General features: G+C 41.0%; 1 protein-coding gene across 1 annotated transcript in view; it reads left to right on the top strand.

The window, feature by feature from the left end:
- Window positions 1-23,141, top strand: part of CCDC171 (coiled-coil domain containing 171) — a gene marked incomplete at its 3' end in the record, with an annotated part of 277,402 nt that extends 254,261 nt beyond the window's left edge. The window contains exon 26 of the mRNA XM_080920918.1: window positions 22,923-23,141. Within this exon, the coding sequence (XP_080777044.1) occupies window positions 22,923-23,141 (219 nt within the window). The remainder of the gene's footprint in view (window positions 1-22,922) is intronic.
- Window positions 23,142-25,251: the final 2,110 nt, after the last annotated feature.

Raw genomic sequence — 25,251 nt, 5'->3', positions numbered from 1 at the left:
GGAGTGTGGTTGTGTAAAGGTGCTGTGGGCACTGGTAACCTTTCCTTGTGGTAATCCAAGCGTCCAGTCAGCTCAGCATCCTCAGTGTCCTCAGATCTGCTTCGCCTTCAGGTCAGGCCTGATGAAGACCACAGTCTCCATCCCTTGAGCAGCTTTGATTCTGCCGAGCCTGGGGTGTGGGAGTTACACGTTCTGGTTTCCCCCTCATTGCTGTGGCACTCACACCGTGCCTGACTCCTTTACTAAGTGGATCATGGAATCAATGAATTCTGCTTCCTTTTGAAGAGTTTTAAAAATCTCTTAGAGCTCTTTCTTTCTCCAATCTTTTATGCAAGGAAGATAGTTGCGTCTGCACATGGATTGAATACAAGAAGCTGTGGCGAGTGGCTAATTTGATGCAGTTTATAATCTCGCTGGTAAGTTAGGACCTGATGCCATAAAGTGATAAGTGCTCATGGGGCTTACACGTGAGTTATTTGTGCTGGAGTGATCAGACAATATTTTTTGAGCATCTCAGCTTCATTTTGTAGCAAGGACAGGGCTAGAACAAGGAATCCCAGGCAGGGGAACTGTGCGAGCAGACAGCATTATTGCTTATAAGAAATTAAAGCCCAACTGGGAGCTCGCTTTTAGTATTGTTAGCATTTTAACCCACTTTTGCAATTATTTATACTTTTCTAGACATACTCACTCTACACACTCATTTTTGGATAAACGTATTATTTGTGAGATCCAGCAAAACCACATGATTTTTCCAGCCTCATCCAGTTTCATATGCCAAGGCATGAGACTGTTAGCTCTCTGCAAACCACCATGGCTGCCCTTTTTATTTCTCTTCTAGGTCATTTATAGTTTTCTCTTGAAGTTACTTCCTTACTGCCCAATGATAAAGTGAGATTATTCTAAAAATAAAATATGACCTATGAATATTAAACAAAACAGATCCTATTGATACTATATATACATACATGTGTACATAGATATGTGTTATATATGAATATACAAGCATGTATAATGTATATAGATTATACATATAAAGATATATTTGTACTTGTACATAGATACACACACATATGCCCACACACACATCGTTTTCAAATAGAAGGCTTGGTGGAGGGCAGGAGGAGAAAGAGAATTAGCTCTCACTTGTCTGGTACATTCTTTGTATGAGACTTCATCTTTGCTTTTATTTGTCAACTTACTACTTACAACACTCCCACAGAGAGATATTACTCTAAAGCATGATTGTGGAATACTCACTTCAGTGAACCTCATTAATATATATACTCTCTCACAGGGTAAGCAACCAGAGGGTAAGCAACCCTTTCAGGTGTGACCACAGGCTTGTTGAATGTACACCTAGACCCTGTCCAGTTGACAACATTAAGCATCCGAGATGCTTTTGGTTGAAAACTATAAGAGTCGCTGTGGGGCTGGGAAGGTCAGCTGGAAGGGTGTTTGAAATGCTGAATTCAATTCCCAGAATCCATAAAACCCCCTAACTGGAATACTGTCTCAAGTATGTAACCCCACATATGGAGAGACAAGAAACACGAGTCCCTAGAGCTTATTGGCCAGTAGCCTAGCCTAGCCTCCCTGGCAAGATCCAGGCCATGCAGAAACATGAAATGGTGGGTGGTACAGAGGACAAACATACGAAGCTGAGCCCTGCTGCCCATGTGGATCCATATGCACAGATATGGACAGATACATGCACACAAACACACACTCACACACACTAACTGTGAGTCACTTTTAAGTTATCATAGTTGATATAGTACCTTTAATCGAGTGTTCCTGAAAGTAGTCGTTTACCCGTTACCTCATAATATAGCCTTATTTGGAACAGAGTGCTTACTGATGAAGTTAACTAAATTATAATTAGATCATCGGGATTAGGATTAGCTTTAAATACAATGGCTGCTATTCTTACACACACACACACACACACACACACACACACACACACACACACACACCAGGCAAGGACACAGCAAGGGAAGATGGGTGTGTTAAGGCAGAGAGCCTGGTTTTGCAGACACCTGACTGCAGATGTCAAGCCTCTCAAGTTGTCAGAGAGTAAATTTTCTGTGTTTAGCCAGCCAGGTTCTGGTAGGACATTATGGCATCATTAGGAAATTAATTTATTGCTTCTGCTTGTTTTATTATCTGTTGGAAAAACAAACGCATAAGAAACTTCAAATGCTTCCTCCTATTTTTTTTTTCTGGCATTTTTTTTCTCAAGGACATTAATTTACTTGTCAAATAAATTGTGTGTGTATTTCAGGCGTACAGTTGGACTCTGTGTGTGAGTGAAGTGAGGCTCGGTCTACTCTGTTCTGTCTGTCACTCAGCATAGCATCTGCTTTGTGTTGGAGACAACACTACCTTTTATTTTTAAGGACTAAATACTATCTATTACATTTCTGTATCTTTTTACATGTTGGGAACATTTTAAGTTCATTAAAATAATACCGTTTCAACTCAAGGTTTTCAACTTATCGCCCATTTTTTTAATGAATAGTGATTTTTGTTTTGTTTTGTTTTATCCTCAAGGAAAAGAAATAATAAAAGAAGTCTCTATTCCTTTCCTAAGTGTCTGTGGAGTTCCTCGTATTTAGTACATACCATGCCAAATCCTAAACACACCTGAACAAAAAGATGAGCACCACTAATATTTATTAATATTAATCCTTACACTAATATTCAACAACAACAACAACAAACCTTTTCCTGGACTAGGGACATCAAAGATGCTTCATCTAAACCGTAGACTCACTCCATCCTCTGTATTCCTTCCTCTCAGGAAAGGAGACTATCCAGGGCAGAGTTTAGGATTTGAACGAGGCAGTGTGAGGTCACAGATTTGACTTTTTCTCGTACATAGAAATATATCTATTAATACATTTTGTCAGTGTGTGTGCAAGTGTGCACATGTGTGTGTGTGTGTGTGTGTGTGTGTGTGTGTGTGTTTGTGTATCACATGTTAGCAGTCATAGGACAGCTATAAGTGCTGGTTTTCCCTTTTCACCATGTAGATTCTATTATCAGATTCCAGTCTTAAGTCTTGTCACCTGTGGAGGAATGTCACTAGCCTTTCTTCTCCATCTTTGTACTGTGATTAAAATGCAATTAAATTATTTTAATGTGATCTTAGATTCATTCGTAGTGAAAGCTCTTACAACCACCCACCTCTGTATCTCTTTTCCTTTTGTTAAAATGAGACTCTCTACCCGGAAACATTTGGCAATTAAAATAATTAAAATTACTCTTTACCTGCAGACTCCTGTGCTACCGTCATTATGGCTTAGAGTATTCCAAATATCTCCTATAAAATATAATTTTTAGTAGATTCCTTTGCACAATGTCCTCAGACTTAATTATACATATGTTGTAGCATATGCTATAATTTCCTTTACTTTTAAGCTTGAAGACCAGTTCACTGTATTATTATTTTATACATTATTTATTTGTTTCATGTGTATAGCCTGTACTCTTCACAAAGGCCAAGAGAGGGTGTCAGATTCCCTGGGATTAGAGTGATGGGTGGTTGTGAGCTACAGTGTGGTCACTGCGATTTGAACCTGAATCCTCTGAGAAAGAGAAGCCAGAGCTCTTAACCACTAAGCACCCTTCAGTCCAAATATGACAGTTAGTTGTTGAGTTTTGCGACAGTCTCATTATGTGGCCTAGGCTGGCCTGGAACTCACTTAGGTAGCCCAGGCCCCTGAGTCCTAGGGTGACAGGTGTGTGCCAACATGCCTAGTGCATTTCACTACATTATATATTGCATTTCTAAATATTCTGACTTGGGTTACTTTCTTGCTTTAGCTGCTCAGACTAATACTGCTAAAGAACATGACTATCCACATTTCTTTTGAAAACTTTGCTTTTATTCCTTTTGTGTGTTTGCTCAGAGGTGAAGCTGCACTATGGTCAGGAATTCTATTGTTTTCTAAGAAACTGCCGAATCGTTTTCCACAGTGGCCCTATGGTTTGATAGCCCCATCACCACTGTGCAAAAGGTCTTCAATGCTGCTGCTTCTTAGTAGTTTTGATAATGGCTGTGGAATAGACATGACGTCACATCTCACTGAGGTTTTGACTTACATCCCCGAAATTTTTGTGACTGTCCACTGCAAACTGTCCACTCACAACCCTTGCTCAGTTTTGAACTTCGATTGCTGCTGAGTTTCGGGAGTTAATGTGTGCATCTGGATTTTAATCTCCTAGCACGTTTACTGCTGTTTCTCCCATCCTGTGAGTTCTTGCTTTTCTCTGCTGAAGAGAGCATTTACGTTCTTATGGCCTCTTGGTTGTTTTACCTTCTCCCGTTTTGCTTATACCTTTGGGATGGCACTCAACAAATGTTTGCCAAGTCTACTTGCCACAGCGCTTTGTCCTGGGCCTTCTTCTGAGAGCCTTAGGCCTTACATATAGGTCTTTTACACATTTTTATTTTATTTTGATATCATGTATTTAGCAAGGGTCTGATTTCATTTTTTCCTGCACATGAATATCCAGTTTTTCTAGAACTGATGTTGAAAAGATGACAGTCTTGATACAGTGTCAAAAATGGCAGTTTTTCATCATGTGAAAAAAACACACACACTTATAAACCAAAATTGTAGTCATTTGGAAGCCTTGCATGTGACCCATCCAACTCTTAGTGGCTTCAAGATTCTGAAGATGGTGGTCCCTGTGTCTTGGGATGAGTTGCTCTGAATGCCTCTGACTTCGTATTTGTCGAGCTTTCTGTGTTTATCAAACTGAGGATGATCATGGTTATCGTCTCTTCGGATATCTCCGTGAGAGAGCTTACACCACACTGATCCCTTGATTACATCCCTCGGGTCCCCCAGAGCTTCTTCAGGTGCTTCTACCCTTTCCTCTTTACCCTCTTCATAAACAAAGCTTCCATTGTTCCACTCACTTCAGGGCTTGCTGATGCTTCCATTTGCTTGGGTTTCCAGATTTGCCTTTGAGTAGCTACAGTGGGATTCCGGATTCCTTTTGGTTTTTATCATGGTATTCTTCAGCTTCAAATATATATATATTTCTGCTTTGTTTAGACACCATTTTCTTTGCTTTTGCATGCCAGCCATTAGTCCACTGATCAGCTCCAAGACAGCTGTCTGAAATTTGTTTTTGTCTCATACCCCTGCCACTAATTTCTGTTGACCTTTTCTTTTCCTTTGAATGGACCATTTATTCCTTTAAGTTCCTTGTGAATTGCTGTTGAATCTCGGGCATTTACGCGGAACAGTGTGTGGACTCTGGAAATCGCACCCCACACCCGTTCTTGAGGTTGTCTGACTTTGTTTGCGCTTCACTGCTGCTCCCTCTAATGGCAAGAGTCACCATGAGGGGCAAACTGTAACTTTCTTTAATGCTTTCTGACTTCACCTTTCCATGTTTTTATATGATCACGTATATGAAGAAGGTTTAGAATATCTTAGTCTTATTGTCTGGGTTCTGAGAAGAATAAGAAACCAAGGAGAGGATACCAGCTTAAAGGCCCCTGGAGGTCAGTTAGGGGGAGGGGAATGGGGTGCATAACGGTGGAAGCACCTCTCCCTCTGTGGCCAGTGTTGGGGAGCAGCTATCAGAGCATGGGTCCTGATGCGTGGAGGCCGGGCTCTGTGTTCTCCACTCTAGCTTCAGCAAGCTTGTCTAAGAACTCGTACACAAGATTGGTCATTGGCATTGGTGTGACAAATGGACAGCCACTGCTGTGTTAAGTGCTGAAGTGGGACCAAAAAGAAGCACAACTGCAAGACCTTCCCTGGAGGTGGGAAACCTTTAATAATATAATATTCCAAATAGTCATATTCTGCCGGGGCAGTTGATGTCTACATGGTTCTCGCTGCCTTCTCCTGTCATATCTTTCCAGACCCTCTAAGTCATTATGCATGAGCATCTTACTGTGTTATGCCAATGGTGGAATTGATATTTTTACTCAGAGATCTTATACTTGCTGAAGTGCTCTCAACCCCCCAGCTATCTCTCCTGCCCTACAACATATCAGTATTCTAACGAATTACATAAATGACTAAGTGATAATTAATTATCTGTATGAGGGCAATGAAAAAGGAGATCAAGACATGCTTGATTCTAGCAGACCTAGGTGGCTCTAGGCAGTCAACAAAACAGGCACACGGTTGTTTCTAAGTTGCCCACTAATTCACCTCAGATGGCTTCCAACCTTAATCTTCAGATTAACACGAGCCATGTTCAACATGTGTTAGCTTATACAGGGAAAGATCTCAGTTTGAGGAGATACCACAGGGACACAGGTGCTTAAAGACCCGACAGTAAAAGCTTCAAAAGCCTGCTGACACTCAGACAGGCAAGTTGTCGCTGGACCACGTAGCCTGGTATGGAGTCAGCTCTGCCGGGGTTATCGCTGTTTTTGGAGACTAGAATTCCCTACACTTTAATTAGATCTTCACCTTTGATTATGGACAGAGTACTTGGAATCGGAATCTTAGGTCTTCCCAAATCTCTACAGGGATCTGGTTTGAATGCCAATAATAAAACACCCATTTTAAAACAGTGCTCATTATGGTCTCAACATCATGCAGTTTTCTGAATGGAGGTTGGGTAAGGCCACAGAGTTTACTGTTGTCCTCCATTATCTTCAGTGTAACATTTATTCTTTTCATAATCTCCAGATTCTCAGAGCACACACATGAAAGCTGACAATATGCTTAGGCCTAAACACATAGGGAGATGAAAGAAGACATATTAACAACTCAGATCACTTTTCAAAAGAGACATAAAATAGTCTAAATCTTGGTCAGAAATACTTGAAAGTACAATGACTTTCATCCAAAACTTTGAGTCGCATGGCAAAAATTTCCAGAAAAAAAAAAGGTTGATATTCAGCCTTCTCATAAAGACCCATTTTAGAGCCACTTAATGTATTATTATAATATTTCCTAGATTCCTGTCCAATTCAATCCATGAAATGACTAAATCGTATCATCCTCATTGTGTGCACACAGGCAAGAAGAAAAGTGGTTAAACATTTCGCTGTGTGTGAGCAGTTCGAGGGCAGGCAGACACCACGCACCCTGACCACCTATTATGAAGCTCTTTGCTGCCGTGGCAAGTGAAAGCGAGTTAATTGGGTGAAGCTGTGGAGCATGTTAGGGGCCTGGTAAAGGGCTGCAGGCTGACAGCTGAATGTCAGCAGAAGCCAGTCAAGTGTAGCTGAGAGACAGAGACCTGTCACAAAGTTCCTGCTGACTGGAGCACAGTTAGGGAGCTGAATTATGGTTCCGTCTCACTTTCTCCCCCATTGAATCCAAGCACCTTAAAAGATTTTACACTGTGGATGTCAACTCTTGTTCCCTAAGCTGTTTCCCTCTAACTGTCCTGCATTCGAATGATTGAACAAAAGATGCTAATGTTTAGCAAAGCGAATGTAAATTCCTCCCTCCCCCCTTTTCGACCCAAGCAGATAGACATTCACCTCAAAGGAAACTTTGAAGGTTTATATCAAGCAATGACATCACTTGCAAATTTAGCATCAAGAGAAGATAAAAATGGACAATTAGAACTGTGCGGTCTCTGCTGTGGGATGTCCTGTCTGCACGTCCCTTCTTCCCCTTGCCTTGTGACACGGGCTTCACTCCCTAGCTTTCTTGCAAGGCCTAGGTAAAATGCCAGCTAAACTGACAGGAAGAGGGAGGTCCCGGAAATCTACAGCACCTCCAAAGGAGGGGCCAAAGGAAGTTGGAATTAAAGAAAATAAAATCCAACTCTGAAATAAAGATGTTTTCAGAAAGCATTTGGTAGGAAAGCATGACGCCCATGTGGCTTTGTTTACGAAGGAAGTTCATTTAGTAATCTGCCCACCCAACACTTAGTAGGCAAGCAGTGGACCTAGTCTGTGTCTGCACTGCACAGGAAACCAGAGAACAGAAACAAACAGACCCACCCACAGCTGTGTTCCTGAAGAACGAGCACTCTGATTGTGGTTGGAACGTGGCTTGTGCGAAGAGGAAAATCACCTTTAACTTTAAATTGGAGCTCGAGTTAATTTAAAAGCTCGCTGACATATGAATACCCCGTTAGACGGTGGAGGTCTAAGGAAACAGGATCATTGGGATTAAAAGGAGAGGCATCTGACCCGGGGCAAGGCAGCGGACTGCAGAGAAATGTTGCTGGAAAGGGGATATGGAGATTAATCTTGAAAACCAAAAGGACTCACTTAGCCCAACAACTACAACAAAACCTCTTTCTAAACAGAGCGGTGTGGGAAAGCGGCTCCAAGACAGGAGAAAGCAGGAGGAGCGCTGGGGCCGGTAATCTGTGGAGGACATTCTGGATGGGAGGTTACCTTACTACATCAGTGTGTGCGACTGGAGAGCTTTCCCAGAGATGTTAAACTACCACACAGGCCCCGAGCCACATGGCTTCTTCAGCGGATTAAAGCCTATCATGGAAAGCAAAAGGAGACACCAGGGAATGAGCAGGGGAGGGCTCATAGTACCCGATTTTTAACTAAACACCGCCTGCCTCTCTCTACTGCATCAAATTGTTATAAGGACCAGGGATCCGGTTTGGAAAGGAGGTACCTGGGGTCATTACACAGACACATTTTCCAAGAGAGACCCAGGGCAAGCTTGCCTGCTACATAGGTAGTGTTTGCCACATAGGCCACTGAACAGCTCCGGGTCTCCACTGCAGCTATGGGGCAGTTTTAGCGTCTCTACCCGAGGTAGTCTTTCCATCACTCCACTTATTATTTATTCTTATCAGATGGATTCAGTCCGTGTCTTGAAAATTACTTCCTGATTTGTTATCTGTGCTTAATACTTCTTAGGAATTTCATTTATCACCTTTTTATTGCTCATCTTTAACAGTAAATTTAAGTATTCTCAAGTAATTAGTGGATATACAATAAAGAAGAGATAAGGTGGGGGAACAGTCTGAAAAAAAATGACTCGTTTGAAAAAAATTCAAACTGTATTCAGGGCACTGGGGATGCCTGCCTGGTTTGTATGAGGCCCTGGATAGCAATCCTAGGCACCACACCAAATGGATTCGTTCAGACTGGAGAGAGGGAAGAGGCTCTTGGAAGAGCTGATGACAAATTTCAGTTAAGGGTGTGGAGACCCATTTGAAATGGTTGAGTCGGGGACAATCCATTCAGAGGACAAACTCCATTTCAAACGAGTGCAGGAGTCAGTTCAAAGGAAAGTCTTGGGTGTTTATGAGGGACTCGTGTCATGTTTGCATGCACATAGCCAGAGAAAGATATGGGCAATAGGAAGGACGGCCTAGCATCTTCCATGCAGCTCTAGGGACTTTGAGGAAAGGAACCCGGAGGTGGCATCGGAAAAGCATGCTTTAAGACGGATTCTGTCAGCCATGGCTTCCAGGCAGCTTCTCTGAATCCACAGCACTGTGCACAATGCTGGAAATCTCCCAGTCCCACTGTGTTTTAAAGCTTGCACTATGAAAACAGCAGTCCTATAGTTACACAGTTATTTTAGCAATTTATAATTCAAGGACAGCTTGTCCAGGATACAGATTAACTAAGGACTAGCAACTAAGTCTGGAAGTGGGGAATCTTTGTGTGGGAGGCTCACTGCTGCATCTTCATAGGTGGACATACGATCTGAGACGTTGGAAGCACCAGATACCTTCCTCAGTGAAGGAAACCTTTAAAAACAAACAGACAAACAATCAGCTAAAATAGCATTGTACGATCCATCAATTCCGTTTCATAGTGTTTGGTCCAAAGATGAATCAGCATGTCAGCGCAGATGCCTGCAATTTCAAGTTCAGTGCTGTTTTGTTCATAACAGTGATGATTCAGGAGCCATCCAGTGACCCAGACCAAGGGATGGACTAAAAACTGTGCCTCGCATACTCAACCATACATAATTCAGCATTTAAAAACGAGTTTCTGTCATTCTAATATCCTAGGTGAGCCTAAAGGACATTATAGGGAGTGAGATAAGTCAGACACAAAAGGCAGGTGTCATGTGATTCAATTTCTGCATGGCATCTATAATTTGACCTAATGGGAGTACAAACTCAAATGGATAGTTTGGAATCCGGTGGAAGAAGGGGAAATGTTGGTCAAGAGATACAAAGTTGCAGTTAGATGCAAGAAATAAGTTCTTCAGTTTTATTGCACAGCAAAGCAGCTATAGTCAATACAGATTGATATTTTACAATTGCTAAATGTGGATCTTAAATGTTATGATAATAGAAAAAAATGAGAATGTGAAATATTGCAATGTTAATTAGCCTGGCTCTCATTCCACAGGGTTCAAAAATCATTACATTTTACCCCATAATGCAGACAGTTATTTGTCAATAAATAAGATTCCTAAAGAAGAATTAATAAAGCTAACTCAAGGCACCGTATCTATGGGATTAGATAGATTTTGTGAAGTATGTATGAAAGCCATGGGGAAGTCATGGCACGGGGTTGGTAATGCTGAAATGCAACTGTATAACTATTGGTTGGGAAACTGGTGGTTGTTGTACTGTTCTCCGAATGCTCAAAGATGTTCTCCTCCAAGATTAATGTGGTTTGAATCCCTTGCAAGTGGCCTGCCTATATCAGAATAACATTCCTACATATCACATAAGGGAAACACCATTACTAGCTAAGTGGTTTATTGTGGAATATGTTCTCTGTTACTTGTGCTCTGAAGGCATTCCACAGATATGGCCCCAGATGGCTTGAGTGTTGCTCATCTGAAGATCACATTCCTGACTCTTAGAGAGACCACATTCACTTTGATGAAGGCAGACCCTTCTTCCTAAAAGGCCCTGCCACACTCAGTCAAAGGGCCCACAACCCTAGAGAACACAGAACTTTGGCTAATGGTCATCACCAGGGAAATCCACACCGTGTGCAGCATCTACAGGAACCTTAAGGGTCTTAGATGTGAGAAAATGGAACAATGAAGGAACACACCCTAAAGCAGTAGAAAGGGAAGGCATAGAGATCTGGCTCTCAGACTATAAAGTAAGAGCTCCTAGGGCCTGCCGAGATGCATAGCTGACTGAGACTTGTGTAGGTAGAAAGATTCAGCTGTAATTAGCACAGAGAAATGCTATTTGCACCCGAATGAACATGTAGGAGTTGTGAGTAGCCACCCTGAGAATGGAAATGGAGTTGCCTTGTGCTGGGAAGAGCAAGTTCTCAGCGTAATCACTGGCATTTGCCTATCCCCAGTGTTTGCAAACGCATGCCTGGCTGAACAGCTTGAGAATGTGCTTTGGTTAAAAAAGCAAAACAAAACAACAACTTCTCAGAATCTGCAAGAGGCATGTCCTCTGAGATGTGTAACTCACAATTGTATTTCTCTATGCCCACATACTTCAGTCCTAACCATTTGATCAGCACATGGACAGCTTCAGCACATATAATATCAGTGTCTTTAATAAAAGATTTGTAGGTATACAGTAATTTATGTTGATTGTACATAATTCAGAACAACAGGAGAACAGAAGACCATCCCCCAAACTTCAGTTCAAACCAATCCCATATTCTCTTAAAGCCATTTCTTCTATTCCGTTGTCTACGGTAGAGTGCAACTTGTGGGCCCAATCCACCTGTTTCTCTGTGATCCATGGTCCATGTCTTCATTAGGGCTTTATGGCCAGGATGAGGCCCCCTGATTATGGTACCTTTTATGAAGGAAAACATTTAATTAGAGGTAGTAGCAATTCAGAGGTGTAGTCCACAGTCATCATGGCAGAAAGCATGGCAGCATGATGGTGCTGCTGTGGTTGCTAGGAGTTCTGCATCCTGATTCATAGGCACCAGGAAGAACAAGTGAGATGCTGGACCTGGCTCCGGTTTCTGAAACCGCAACACCCACCCCCAGTGTTACACTTCTTCCAACAAGGCCATGCCTCCTAGCTTACTAGCCCCTCTCTGTGGGCCTTTGGGGTCCATTTGAATTCAAACCACCACAATCATAGGATGGCCCTAACACTTTAAATGGTAGGAAAAAGCCAAAGGAATATTTTGTGATATATAACAGTGATTGAAATTCAGGTTTCAATGTCCACAAACAAAAATTGTATTTGGATATAATTATGGTAATTCATTTACATGTCTTCTGTGGCTGGTTTTTGTAATAAAAATAATTCATTTAATAAGTAGAGTAGAAAATACATATCTTATAGTATATGAAGTATTATTAGGCCCATCCTAGGATATATCTATGGACCCTTGTTCAGGCCTTTGCATTTGCCTATACAACCCAAAGGTATACAGCTCTAAGTTTTACAGCAGTACAGTATAGTGTCCTCCCAAAGTGCAGTTCACTAGCCCATGCCTCTGAGGTTAATGATGGAGTGTTTCCAGGTTTTGTCCACCGATAGAAGGAACCTAATCATATATGGAGTTGTTGTGTCACGTGGTATTAGACATTCAGGACAGCTGCCCTGGCCCAATCGCCATGTCCTGTCATGTATACAGTAACTGGCAGTTTGTGACACCTCTCTACAAGCTCTCATGAGTATCAAATTTTAAAGTTCACTTATTATTGGCATTAAATATCTCATTACTTTCACCGCTAGAAGGAGTTTATTACTTTCCCCATTGTTTTTGTTAATCACCTATATTTTCAATTCTGTGGACTCAGTTCACAACCTTAGCTATTGAGTCAAATAATTTTGAAGGTAAGAAATCATGGGGAAATTTAAACACTTATTCCTGTTTTAATGGCTCACATTCCAAAACTGAATTTTTATGTTTCATTTCTTAAAAAAAAAAAACCCAAAAAACAAAACAAAAAACCCCAATGCTATGCATGCATGAATGTAACTTTATGTTTGTTTTTAAAATGAATACATATATTCATATTACTATATACTACATGGATACATATGTAGGCACATGTGCACACACACACTTACATACACACACACATGCAGTCAGTCCTGAGTTACTGCAGATTTACTTAAAATTTTTCTCTCACTGTCTGGCCTAACCAGCATTCATCAGTAGAAACTGTTCTTCAGTTTGGATTTTGGTCTCCTGGAAGGGTGACATGCCCTAGGATACTTTCCTGTGACGCTGAGAGGCAGTGGTGCGCCATGCCTCCTAGTCAGCCATGCAGTCACGGGGTAAACAGCTACATTAGCGTGCTGTGAGGTTGGGCTGTGTGTGGTAAATGTATTAAGATGCGTGTCACCTTATGATGTGTGTATGGGTGTGATTTCATTGCAATTCAAGGAGCTTCAGTGTGTGTGTTTATATATGTGTGTATATATATATACATATATATATATGTTTATCTATGTACAAAATCTTGCTTGAACTTTTTCACATGAACATATTTTTATGTTAGCATTTAAATACATCAGATTTTAAAAATATTGTATAGTTTGACTATGCCATATATCAGTTAAATGAACATCTATTGATGGAGATTTTAGTTCTCTTTGGAGGTTTTACAGGAATCAATCGATCGATCGATTTTGAGACGTGTTCTTTCTATGTAGTCCCACCTGATCTCAAACGTGCAAGCCTTCTGTCTCAGCCTACCAAGTAACTGGGATGACAGGCATGAACCGCGATGCCTGGTTGTTTCTCTTGGTGCTTCGTGTGAGGTACCTATAAAAGAAATGCCTTGTGGCAGAGACGGCGAATATGCAGGGAATTCCATTTAGATGTCTGCGGAGTTTTCACCAGCCTCACACCCACGGGCACTGAGCTTCTCTTTCCTCTTCCTTAACAGAGGGCACCACCAGTTGTGTGCACCATCTGATGGGGGGGCATTTCTCTATGGCACAGTGTTACTTTCTTAATCACAATGAAATCTATTATGTTAACATTTTCTATATGTTCACTGCCTATTGAACCTCCTGTGCCCCAACCAAATTGGTCTTTTGCACCCGAGGTGAAGGCTGCCATGGTTTTCTCCTATGGGTTTCTTTCTTAGTGTCAGAGTTTATTAATATTCCTCCTGAATTTCAAGGGGGCAGAAGATACATTGCCTAGGACCACCCCCTGAAAACCCCTAAGTTAGTCATATGACCCAACCTCAAAACAATGAGATGTAACCAAAGAGTCATAAGGGGTTGGGGACATGGTTCAGTTGGCCTTTTAAGCATGAGAACCTGAATTTGATTTTTAGAACCCATGGGGAAAATGGACATCAATTATGTATGAATAATACCAGTTCCGGGAAGGAAGATACAAGAGGATCCCCAAGACCCACAGGTCAGCTAGTCTACCTGACTAGGTGAGCTCCGTGCCAGTAAGAGGCTCTGTCTCAAGCAAGAAATGTTGATGGTATCAAAGGAGTAGCACCTGAGGTTGATCTCTGGCCTCTGTGGGCTCATGAATGTGTTCATGTGCACGTACATGTTCTGTCTCTCTTGAGAGATAGAGAGAGAGAGAGAGAGAGAGAGAGAGAGAGAGAGAGAGAGAGAGCACGCACGCGCGCGCGCGCGCACACACACACACACACACACACACACACACACACACACACACACTGTATTTAGTTTTAAGGGCACTCTTCAGATGGAAACAGATCCTCTCTCTTTGATTCATTCCTTTCCTCTGCCCAGAATGCAGACCTAGCAGCTCATTCTCCAACGGTCTTGCCACAGGCTAGATGCATGCAGTGTGCTAGACAGCAGGGCTTCTTAAACGTTTCCAGTTGTGACCACTTTCCACCCAAGAAGCTCTTATGCAACCCTGGGTCAGTAGGCATATAAGAATAGAATATAAAGCATTCAACACAATCATTCACTGCTGTATACCACAAGGAAATTTCTTCTAGAGTGATTCTTTGGTGTACGTATAATATTACCATCCACCGAGGCAAAGTTTATGCTAATAAGATGGGTGCTTGTTTGTTTTTACACAAAGAATTAAACAATGGCTAAATATCTCATGTTTAAAGGACACAGGGTATCTTTAACATTTTTCAGAGCTGACTGATATTTTGATTTCATAATGGTCAGTACTGAGAGGGCCGCTCCACATAACCACACAGTTAAAAAAGAGTATGTTTAGGACCATTTCAGAAACTTCTGGAAATTCTTTCCTAATCCAAATCCAATATTAATTTAATGATTTTTTCAAAAGAAAAACCAAGCCAAAACTTTCTTTTTAAAATATTTAATTAACAAATTAATTTATTTAAAATGTTTATTCTTCTGTGTATAGGCATTTTGCTTCCATGTACATGTGCACTACATGCATGCAATGCCAGTGAACGCCAGAAGAGGGCGTGAGATCCTCTGTGACTAGTGCTACAGTCCGTCATTAGCTACATCTGGGTGCTGGGAATAGGACCCAGGTCCTCTGAAAGAACAGGCAGTGTTCTTAATTACTAAACCATTTCACTAGCCCCTCAAATCAGAAAACTTTGTCAAATATTTTAACAAAATATAATACGAAGAAGGTGAGTTAGCTGCCCCTTTGATTTTGAATTAAATTTTGGCAACTTTGTGTTAAGGAGTCACTTGTTGTTGACAGAGTTTTTATAGCTTCCATGTATAGTTATGGAGTTACAGCCCACACTTAAAAAAGTGAGCTGTAGATCACCAAGACAGAAGTGGCCTGGATCTCACCTGGCTTCTATCAGTTCCACTAGAGAGTGGGAGTTCTGCACGGCGTGCTAAGCCTTTGGGGCTTTCTGTGATAACCAAACACTGTCAGTGCAGGCATGCTTCTTTAGCTAATTTTCTAATCAGATTTTTCTATGTAAGTCTTCTGTAACGTAAGAAAGTCACTCCCGTGATGCACATGGGGGTCAGAGACAAAGTTTTGGAAACCAGTCCACCCAAAGATTTTCTACATAGTATTATTGTGTTTATTCCATTCTTGTTCTTTTTGTATATTTGATCATTTGAATATATTTCCGTTTCAAATTCTCTCAAAGTTGGATGGAAATACAGGTTTCTGAGACAAGGAAAAGGTGATTTTTCCCCCTACCTGTTTCTGGAAGTCTCCCATCAGTGCATAGGGACTGAGAAGTCAGGGAGAATGGAGTGTGGGATCTGAGGGAAGTGGAAAAAGAAAAAGAAAAGCTGTCTAGGAAGGTTCTTCATCTTCTCCCCAGCCCTGATCACATCAGAAAACTGAAACATCTAAGAGCAGTTAATGGGAGCTGTTATCTTGTCAGGCACAAGACATCTTTAAAATAATTTAGAATTAAGTTAAATGTTCTGGGGTAATTTAAAACTTCAGTTCCGAATTTTACATCAGAATCTAACAACAACTTAAAATCTTGGCAACAAAGACTGGAACTTTTATCATGTAAACGCAGTGTAATTTATTTACTGTGGATATTCGGATTATACTATAACAATGCTTCCCCAAATAAAAGCATTTATTTCTGCCTCTGGCACAATGCATGCATTTTTATGTTCCAGTCACCAAGACTTCTGAACCTTGGCCATGTGAAATGGCTCTAGCTGTGAGATAAGCCCAAGGCTGTGTCTGCTTTAGGGGGCACAAAGGGCAGTGGTCAGTCTATAAGCAACTGAGGTAGACCAATATTCACATCTCTTTCTGCCAAAGTACAACCTGGGGCAACATGGTTCTTCTTCCTTGAGCTGTAGTTTCTTGAACAGTAAGATATGGAGAACCATGGGACATTCTCTTTGAGTAGTGAGAATTCATGTAACATTTACCAAACTGAACCTAGCATAGTGACTGATATGCAAACCCAACACACGTTCGCTTTAATTATAAACTTGGAACTTACTATCACCAAGAGTAGGGAGAAATATCAAACACGAATTATTGCTTTTTTTTTGGATTTTATTTTATTTATTCTTTGTTATGCATAAAATAATGAAATAGCAACCCGAGACCCAAACACAAAGTGTTTCTATTGGTGGCATGTTCATTAGCCATTCTCCAGTTAGCAGTCTCATTTAGTCTTAGCTAAATGGCCAAGGGCTAGAAACACAAAGTCTTGATTCATTTTGTCACATGGTGTGTGCATGGTTTCACGGGAAAAACAAAAATATACAAATAAATACAAATGCTCACAAGGAGATATAAATTCTGCTCAGATTTTTGTCATTAGTAGAGTTGGGAAAGGGTGCGGAGTCCTTCTGGAAAGTCCTCACTGAGGAGGTAAGTCTTGACCAGAGTTTGAAAGGTGAAGAATTCACCCGCAAGGGATAAACACGAATAGCCCGGGTGGTGGGCATGTACCATGGAGTGCCATGCTTAGTACTAACGAGATTGCACCAGGGGTTGAAATGCAGAGGAGGCTGGACAGGGAAGCAGAAAGTGGAAAAAGAAATTGCATCACAAAGGGCCTGGTGCAGGGGAAGCACAGGACGCAGAACCTTTCATTAGTCCTTCACATTTCTACACCAGACAAGCAGCCAAGGCTGAACTCAAACCAGTCTGAGGGACCAGAGTGCTGGATCTGCTTGAGAGCAAAACAGTGACAAGTTAGCTGATACCTACCAGTTTTCTGATTTGCTTTTCTTTTCCTTTTTATGATGATCCTTTGTAAATGTCTCTTGTCTATGGGGCCCCTAGGGTGTTTTGCCTCTTGACTCCTCCATTCCCTCACCCACAAACCCAAGAGTCAAACTAATCTGTACTCAGGGGGAGACGAATGCATAAAATACCTCCCAAGGTTTGGAATTACATACTAGAATTTAGAATTAGTAGCTACAAGACATGAGTATTTAATGGTATAGTTACAGATGTTTGTACGAATGCAAATATGAATGTATGTGTGTGTTTGAAGGTGGATGCATATCATATATGTGTATTTATACCTCAGGGACGTGAGAAGACAATTTCCTGAGTTGTTTCCAGTTCTGACTGTGTCCACTGCAGTGACCTGTGACTCCAGTTAGACAGAATGGTGGTGGCTTGAACCTGACACACAGATACTTTTGGAGGAAGAAACTATTTGTTATGCCAAGTAGAGTCTAGTGCTAAGAACCCACTGGGAATCAAAGTGGAATAGTGGGGGAGTCTTGTCCATCTTTCTTGTGGACGCTTCGATTTCTTCACCACTCTGTGCACAGTTGTTGCTCTCTGTGGAAACCAGCCAGCAGCCAAGCAGCTGGAACGGCAGCACCGAGACAGTAGTGGTGAGAAGCATACTGCAGAATTCAACCAAATGAAGGTTTTGTCCATTCTTAAGAGCCATAGACAGTACACATTCCTCCTCCCCAAGAATCAGTTAGAAATGGGACACCTTCTCCTCACAGCTCAGGGACCATTGCAACCGAACAGGGTGGAAGGGTATAAGAGAAAGAGGTCAGGGGGTGAAAACCATGCCTTCTGGAAACGACAGAAATGGTGCTGTCAAGAACACACAACAGCTATGGTTGTCTTCATAAGCCCGCACAAGATCAAGCCAGCGGAGTGGGCAGGGGACCATGGAGAGCTGAGGACAGTGATGGCGTTTGTGGGAGGGAGAGTCAGTTTTCTCTAAGGGGTTGACTTCTGATAGGTTGACCATGCTCTAGTGGATGGCTCTGTACCCAGAAATATAAGGAAAGCACAGTTTTGAGCCAATGGATATTACATTTTTAAAAAGTAGACACAAAGTTCCAGGGTGAAGGGGGCGGCACAGGCACATCTGGTAGGAGTTAAGAGAAGTCAGTGATCAAAATGCATGTGTATAGTTCTCAACGAATAAGAAGGGTTTTCCCAAAGAAGAGTGCTGTATGTCTCTTAACTCTCAAAATTTTAAATACTAAAGCCACAACATTATGTTTATAAATCCTGAGTTTTTAAGTTATTGTCACATAGAAGTTAGATACCAATTATTTTACCATATGCCATCACACATAGAATTGAAGAGTTGAATAATCTACCCCTTATTTTATAGGCAAACAATTCAAGACATTGGCAGGTTAACCCACCTGCCCCAAATGGCTGACTTCAATTAGGGCAGGGATGGGACAGCTCTCCAACCTCTACTACAACATGTGCCTACCATGGCCTGCCTGGGACTAAATCATGCTTTCCTTCATCTTTTTAACCATAACTCCTAAAACCATAACCATTGTGAATGCTGCACAGGAAATAGATGGCCCCACTCCAGCTGTTTAGAAGCCTTGGCTGGAAAATTTACTTTGATTTATAGACAGCGTATTGTAAGATTATTTTATTAGATTAACACTTTATTTTTTGTTGTTTGGAAACATTCTTAGAAAAATCATAATTTTAAAAATGGCTATTGGGTGTGTTCAATTCCTACATTTCACACGTTTTTAGGTGGAGAAATTTAGTAGGTGCGTTCTGTATTGTGAGTGTGTATTTATCTGATTAACAATAACAGCTCTAATAGAATCATTTACAGCTCATTGAGAATATAAAAGTGCTTCCATAAAGATCCACATGACACCAAGCTCTTATTTCAGGTAACCAATTTCTTCTTAAAAATTTGCCCAAATTTATATTTATATGCAACAACCAGAACATCTAAGCAGTTTATAAAGAAGCTTAAGTGGCCACAGGCTTCACAGACTTAGAGTGTCAGATCAGATAGCGAATATTAACTCTTACAGATTCCTGCTACAAAGTTGTTTTACTATCCTAATCTCTTTGTTACATTCCAAAAGCATTTCCAAGGGTTTTTTTGATATTATTTGTAACAAGAAAAATACTTAATACTTAGTTGTTATTTAAACATCAAATTCTCAGATCAAACTTTCATTAAAAACTCTGCTGGCTTTTTTTGTTTTTTAAAGCTAAGTAACTTAAAATCAAATTTTATTCCATTTCATAAAAAACCCTGCATTTTCTAACAGTATGGTGTGTGATTCTAGTAGCAGAAGCAGTAATTTGTTTTTATTTACACAAATATAAGCTTGACTGCTGGCTCGGGGCTAGTGAGGAATACAAGTCTTTAAGGAAATCCATTTTCTTCTTACATTCTCACCCTCTTCTTTCTCTTTTTCCTTCCTTCTTCCTTCCCTTTCTCTTCCTCCATTACCTTTTCCTTCTTTGTCCCTCCCTCTCTCCCTCCCTTCTCTCATCCCTCCCTGTCTCCATTTTATTTTCTTGATTATTTTCTGTGTTAAAAACATAAGGCCAGAGGGAAATGTGCAAAAGCTGAGACTGATTTAAAATACTGCAGAAATACTCAACACCACGTTTCAAGGTTATTTAGTCAGAACCACTCTATCAGATAAAAGGGTGTTTTCACACACATGTTGGAAAATAGACACATAAAAAGAATGATAAGAAAGGCAAACCAGAGTTTGGAGCAGAGTGCCAAGTCCTACAGAATCCTCAGAGAATGCAGTGCTTGGCAGAGCTCTTCCTGAAGGACGGGGTTCCAGTTTGTCAGATGTGGGCTGGTGGACTCACAGGGACAAAAGGGAAACTTCAGGGGCAACATATTTCAGGAAGTTGTGTGCTTCTCTCAAACTGGCAAAGCTGGGCTCTTCGTCAGTTTGGTGAAATTGCTCTTCTGTATTGTAGACTCTCAGGAGGATGACAGATGTCTTGGTCTGAGTCTGTTTACCAGAACTTAAAGCATAAAGCTGCAAACCCACTCTAGACAAATGAACAAACAACAACCCCAAACCAGATGACCAGATAGTGCCTCTTCTGTATGATTCCCAGGAGATTGAAGTCCGTCTGTCGAAGGGATGTTTGCATGCCATGTTTATTGCAGCATTTCTTACAAGCCAGCTTCTTGGATCAACCAGTGTCCACCAACCAGTGAACAGACAAATTGTGTGGTATCTGTGCAATGGAATACTGCCCAGACTTAACAAAGGGAGACATCCTGACCATTATGAGAACTCTGATAGAATTGCAAGAAGCCTAGCCCAGCACAGATGCCTCATTTCGCCCTTACATGTTAGAGGACTAAAGTGAGAAAGGAGCAGAGAAGAGAATGGTGTTTACTGCTGGGGAGGGCATCAACCACAGAGAGAATAATCAAAAGGTTCCACGTCTTAGGATGGGCCGCATAAGTTTGATGGGTTCTGTTCTCTTGTACAGTGATGACTGCAGCTCAGAGTTCTGCTAACAGAGTAAAAGGGTCACATTCTTGAAACAGAAACAGAGTGCTTGAATACTTGATATAATCACTGTACACTATATTAAAGTTACAGTCTCAGTATCAAATCAATACTCATTACTGTAACTAATCAACATCCTAAAATCTTAAAAGACTTTAAAACAAAACTTTGAAGGCTCAGCCCAACACATTGAAAACAGTTGCCGTCGTAAGTTAAAGAGTGGAAGGGAGAAGAGTCAAGTCCCACTGTCTTGGACCCTTCAGCATCCTCCCAAACCCTGGGTCTGCAATGCAGAACAGCTGCAAGCCGCCTCACACACAGGCCTTAGCTCTGAAAGCGATTCTGGTAAGAGAAATCCCAGGAAGGGTAGCTGCTGCCTCTGGTGCACCCCCTGCCTTGGTGCACCCGCTGCCTCTGACACGCCGATCTCTGTGACACACCCACTGCCTTTGATGCACCGCTGTCTATGTTCATGTTCTGAACTGAAGTACACAGGCCCAGAATGAAGGCTCTGTGCTGAGCCTTGCTGACTAGGACTAATGCTTGGCTTTGGGTGTTCTATTCCTTCCACGGAATACAGTAAACTCCATGCTTCATGGAGCTATCTGAGTGGCCATAGTAGGTACATTTTTTTTTCCTTTTTAAACTTCCAGCATAGAAAGAGATGATTTTCATCAGCTATCTGCTTGCAGTGGAGTATCAAGAAATCAAAAGAACAGAGATCAAAGAAGATTGCTGAACTAGGTGTTAGATGGAAGCATTGATTTTCTCCAGTTGTACTTTAAAAAAAATCTACAAAAATGGTAACACACACAACAGTGGAATCTCTAATACGTTCCCAATGCCAGTGGTGGTTTTCACCTTGTCTGCACATGTAGAAATAGTTTTGTATAACAGGACACACGGAGGCAGGCCCTTATACCTTATGTTATTATTGAAACCTAAAGAGAATCCAAGGAAAGGGTATTTTTAAAACTCTGTAAACTGGAATCTTTTTTTTTTTTTTAAAGTGGGCATTCAGAACTGGCCTTGTTATCCAACTTTCATTTGCTCAGAATCTGGAAAATCCTGATTTAAAATTCATCATTATTTCCTTCTATGTGTAGATGCTTTAAAATAACCTCTGATCCACAGCTAAGAGTTCATTCACATTAAGCATGAACTGCTATTTCCTGGTGTTTGGTTACTTAAGCATTAAACTATCGTTCCCAAATGCTAATTTTGTTTTCAAGTATTTTATGAATATGTGTCATTTTTCAAGTTTGACTATGGATTCTACTATATATGTTTATATATTATGTATATCTACTATATATCTGTATATATGCATATATATGAGAAATCAATTTCTCACTATAGTCTCTTATGTTTATAAATGATTTCCAGATGATTAAAACAATCTTTAACAAAACAGGCTAATGGCATCATTAATGAAGGTATAACGGAAATTCTCACTAGACTTTACCTTGTTGTGTACTATTTTCTAGAAATCATTGACATTCCATTATTTTGCTTTGTTAAACTTGAGAATTCAATTATTTGAGGTAATTTAGAAATGAGCACCTGAGATCATTTTCTATGCAGCGCAGGCCCCTACGCAGCACATCATAAACTAAGGGAACATACTGTTCTAGGGTCTGTTCCTGTGAATGACCAAAGAACCAAAGCTCGGGTGAAAATGTCTGGTTGCATTGACTTCTCAATATAAAACTATCAAGAAAGTTCTTTAAGAATGTCCGGTGTTCCTTGGTTGTTCTGAAACACCTATGACACAGGATGAATAGATTTAGTTACCTCTGGAAAATCACTTCCTTTATATAGTTTCATGTGGATCACTTAACGGTATGCCCCATCTCATTTTCCATCTCAAGCCATACCAGCCCACTTCCAAGTTTGTGTTTGTAGAACCTTTGTAAGGGTTTAAAGTTCAATGTGCTCCTTTCTTTTCACAGATGGGATCCCGAGACCATTCCAACATCTCCGTCCCTTCAAGAGCTGCTGTTCCTATGGACACAGTTGGAGACTTTCTTCCATTGCAAGCTGAACTTGATACAACTTACACTTTCTTAAAGGAGACCTTAGTGAATACGGCACCCCATTCTCTCTCATCATCTCAGTCCTCTCCAGGGATGCCTGCTAATGCCAAAAGACCATCTCAGGCCGGATTATGACTTTGTGAAATAAAAAAGAAATGGAGGAAAAGATAGTGATATAATTAAAATCGTTTTGAAGGGGGATTTTCTTATCAGTTGAATTTTGTTTAATTACAAGTGAGGGTGTGCCTTTAAAAATGGTGTGATATCCTGATGTGGGAGGGAATCTGTCACCTTAAATAATGAAATAACCCACTTTTTCCTCCCTAAGTTTTATTTATTATCACAGTTGCTCATTTTTATGTAACAATTTTTAAATGTTAAAGAATGACACATTTTGGGTAATTTCCTTCGGACTTAAAAAAAAATCAATAAGCCATTCTAGTCTCTATCTATCAACGTTGTTTCATCCTTGTCTATTTTAAAGCAAGACTGCAATACTTTAATAGGATTGAGAGAGCTATTTGAAATGTATGCCAATGATTCCTGTCATTTCATGGCAGCCCTGCCATGGTTCACTGAACCCCTCTTCTCTCTTGTCAGCTCGACTGAAGACAAGCATTTAGTTGCAAACTTTAAGCAGGCTGTACAAAACAGAAATGATGTGGGCGCTTCTCCTCCTGCACAATAATGTCACTCCTGGTCAATGTGAGAAGGTCAGGTTGCTCCCCGTAAAGCTACATGATACCACTTGCCCATTCGAACAAGTTAACCGCGGAACCTGGTCCCTGTAGTCATTGAAAACCTTGTCCTTTCATCAAGCCTGCATTTGATAGGAAGGGAGAACGGCCGTGCTGAGAGGATTCCCGTGGTCTGCTTAGGCGCTTTCTAAGGACAGCTCGCACACCAGTGTAGCAGGTGATATATTTAGTATGAGCTGAAAAACTTCAAGGTAACGGCCATTTTGACCTTCAGAACAGACTCCTTTTTTCTGTTTTTGTTGTTGGTAAGACCCAAGAGTGACGACCGTCTTTGACGCTGACAGAATTTAAAACAAGGCCATTGCCCTGCATTTTCTGCCTTGTAGCACACAAAAGTAAAATTGTATGTCAGGCCGAGATGTCGGGGAGCTGACAAGATGCCCCAGTGACATTTCAGCTAGAAAGAGCAAGTGTCTTGCAACCAAGTGGTCAAATATCAAATAATAGGTCAAGCAGGAAGGAACTGAGTTCTAACCACAAAGAGGTTTCTGGTAACTTACTTGACAAGCTTTTGGGCGCTTTGTGGCTTGACATAGTGATGTTCTGTTGGGTATCTCTAGACAGACTGTTCTTTATTGCCTTCAGAAGATCAGGCATTGACATTGATTAAACTCTTTAACCCTTAAAGGTTAACTCTTTATGGTTTGCATCATGGTAAGTGGAGAACAAAAGAATACTTGTAATGTGCGTTTGCCTTATAGTCATCATTTAATCTCCAGTGACATTAACTTCTAATGTGACAAATAACTCTGACCTAGTCTTATGTTATCTTTCATCATAGAATTTTTCATTATGGATACAGTAGACAATAACAGTTTGTCTTGTGAAGTCCTTGTTGTGTTTTGTGCCATTTGGCCGTGGGAAATAAAACCTGCAGACGGTGTCCTGTGCCATCATGGTCACCCCAGCGATGTGTGCTGTCTGAGGCAACTCAGCATCACTGCTGCCCTACTGTGTTACACTGGGCCAGGGTAATTAGCTGCATATGAAACTCTAGAAAGATTTGCGTGCGGAATAAAATTCTGTTTAACCAAATTGCTCTTAATTATTCTTTTACTTTCATTTTTTGGAACTCATACTGTGTTCTGCATAATACTACCAATGCGAAACTCAACTTGCACATGAATCACATGGTCAGGAAGACCATAGACTAAGTTCTACACACGTGGAGACACTTTCTTCTGCCGTTCCTACGATGAGGGTGTTCTGCACGGATGCTGAGATTCGGGTTTGTAGTTTACGTGATCTCACTGAACTTTCAGCCTCCACACTAGGAGGACATTGCTACCCTACAGCAGCCACACCCCATCCCCACCCCTAGCCCTGTGTGTGTGTGTGTGTGTGTGTGTGTCTTTATATTGAGTCCACTTTCTGATCCTAGCAGTTTAAGAGGAATGAATGTATTTGTAAAATGTACCTTGCATGTCCCTTAATCTGCTTAATTAATTTTACAGTGTTAATGGGAAAGCTAAAAAAAAAATTAGAAG

Source organism: Micromys minutus (assembly GCF_963924665.1).
Source record: "Micromys minutus genome assembly, chromosome: 9".
In the NCBI taxonomy this organism is placed as follows: Eukaryota; Metazoa; Chordata; class Mammalia; order Rodentia; family Muridae; genus Micromys; species Micromys minutus.
Note: the sequence above shows the minus strand (reverse complement) of the source record. Positions and strands in the feature narration are given on the sequence as shown.